The following is a 1,051-nucleotide window of genomic DNA, read 5'->3' as shown; positions in this document are numbered from 1 at the left end:
AAATATAATATATAAAAAGAATATAATTTATTTATAAATAAAGATACTTAAATAAAATATTGTTAAGAAGAAACCACTAAAACAATACACCATGACCAGGTGAGATTTATTCTAGGAATGTAAGGATATTTCAGTTCTTTTTAATATACTATATCATATTAATAGGTCAAATGAGAAAAATGAGAGTTATCTTAATAGGTGTTAAGACATTTGATAAAATTTAAAATCCACTCTTGATTTAAAAATTCAACAATAAAAACCTTTGGGAAAATACAGGTAGAAGACTGTTTCACACACACACACACACATATATATAGTACATATAGTAAGTATTAACCAAAATGGCTCTAAAAATAAAGAATTTTTGGCTGACTTCCCCTTGAGCAATTTGATGGATTAGCCTGCTTCATTCCCTCCATCAGACTGATGGCTACTGCTGCTGCACCCACACACCAGGGGTCTGCTACTTCCTTAAGCTTGCTTCTGCCTGTACCCCACTTGGACTCACCAAAAGTTAGGTGCGTGTTTACACACATCTGTTTATGTCATATTTAGCATTGTAAAATTATATGTTAATTAAAAATTATGGAAAATGTTAAACTGTGAGAGGCAAAAAAATAATTCCCAGGAAAACTGAAGTTGAATCCTTTGAAAGGTTTGAAAAGGATGAGTCATTAAAAAGAACTGCTGTCGGAGTAGGTGTGAGCAGATTAACTAAAATTTGAGAGAGATCCAGTAAAAATTCTGCACTTGGATTGCTTCACTAGAGTCTTAAGTTCCTTAAAGAGACGAACTCAAGAAAGACAGCTTGGATCTCCTGTCATTGTATCCATACTCCCGAGAACAGGCTTTGACCTTTCTTTAAAAGATTGGCATGTGACTGTACGTTTATATATTCTAAACTCAAATGCTTAGGAGATGTACATTGAATTTTTTTTGATGCCCCACCTAAATCTACTTTTAGCCAGCAGACTGTATGTATGAATGTGTGTGTGTATATATATGTACATATATATATACATACATATGTAAACGTACATATATACACGTA

The 1,051-nt window shown here is 32.5% G+C and overlaps 1 protein-coding gene across 3 annotated transcripts in view; it reads left to right on the top strand.

The window, feature by feature from the left end:
* RPP30 (ribonuclease P/MRP subunit p30) overlaps window positions 1-1,051 on the top strand; it is a 27,822-nt gene that overhangs the window by 26,142 nt on the left and 629 nt on the right. Inside the window, exon 12 of one of the 3 annotated variants that reach the window (XR_003044286.1) lies at window positions 423-518. The exons of 1 other annotated variant lie outside the window; for it this stretch is intronic. Coding sequence is in view for 1 of the 2 variants with exons in the window: in XM_025042312.1 (XP_024898080.1) it covers window positions 423-427 (5 nt within the window). In the remaining variant the exon portion in view is untranslated. Of the gene's footprint in view, window positions 1-422; window positions 973-1,051 lie in introns of those variants that run through there. One more of the 3 variants, XM_025042312.1, reaches the window with a different exon arrangement.

Source organism: Pteropus alecto, unplaced genomic scaffold (genome assembly GCF_000325575.1).
Source record: "Pteropus alecto unplaced genomic scaffold, ASM32557v1 scaffold88, whole genome shotgun sequence".
NCBI classification, from domain to species: domain Eukaryota; kingdom Metazoa; phylum Chordata; class Mammalia; order Chiroptera; family Pteropodidae; genus Pteropus; species Pteropus alecto.
Note: the sequence above shows the minus strand (reverse complement) of the source record. Positions and strands in the feature narration are given on the sequence as shown.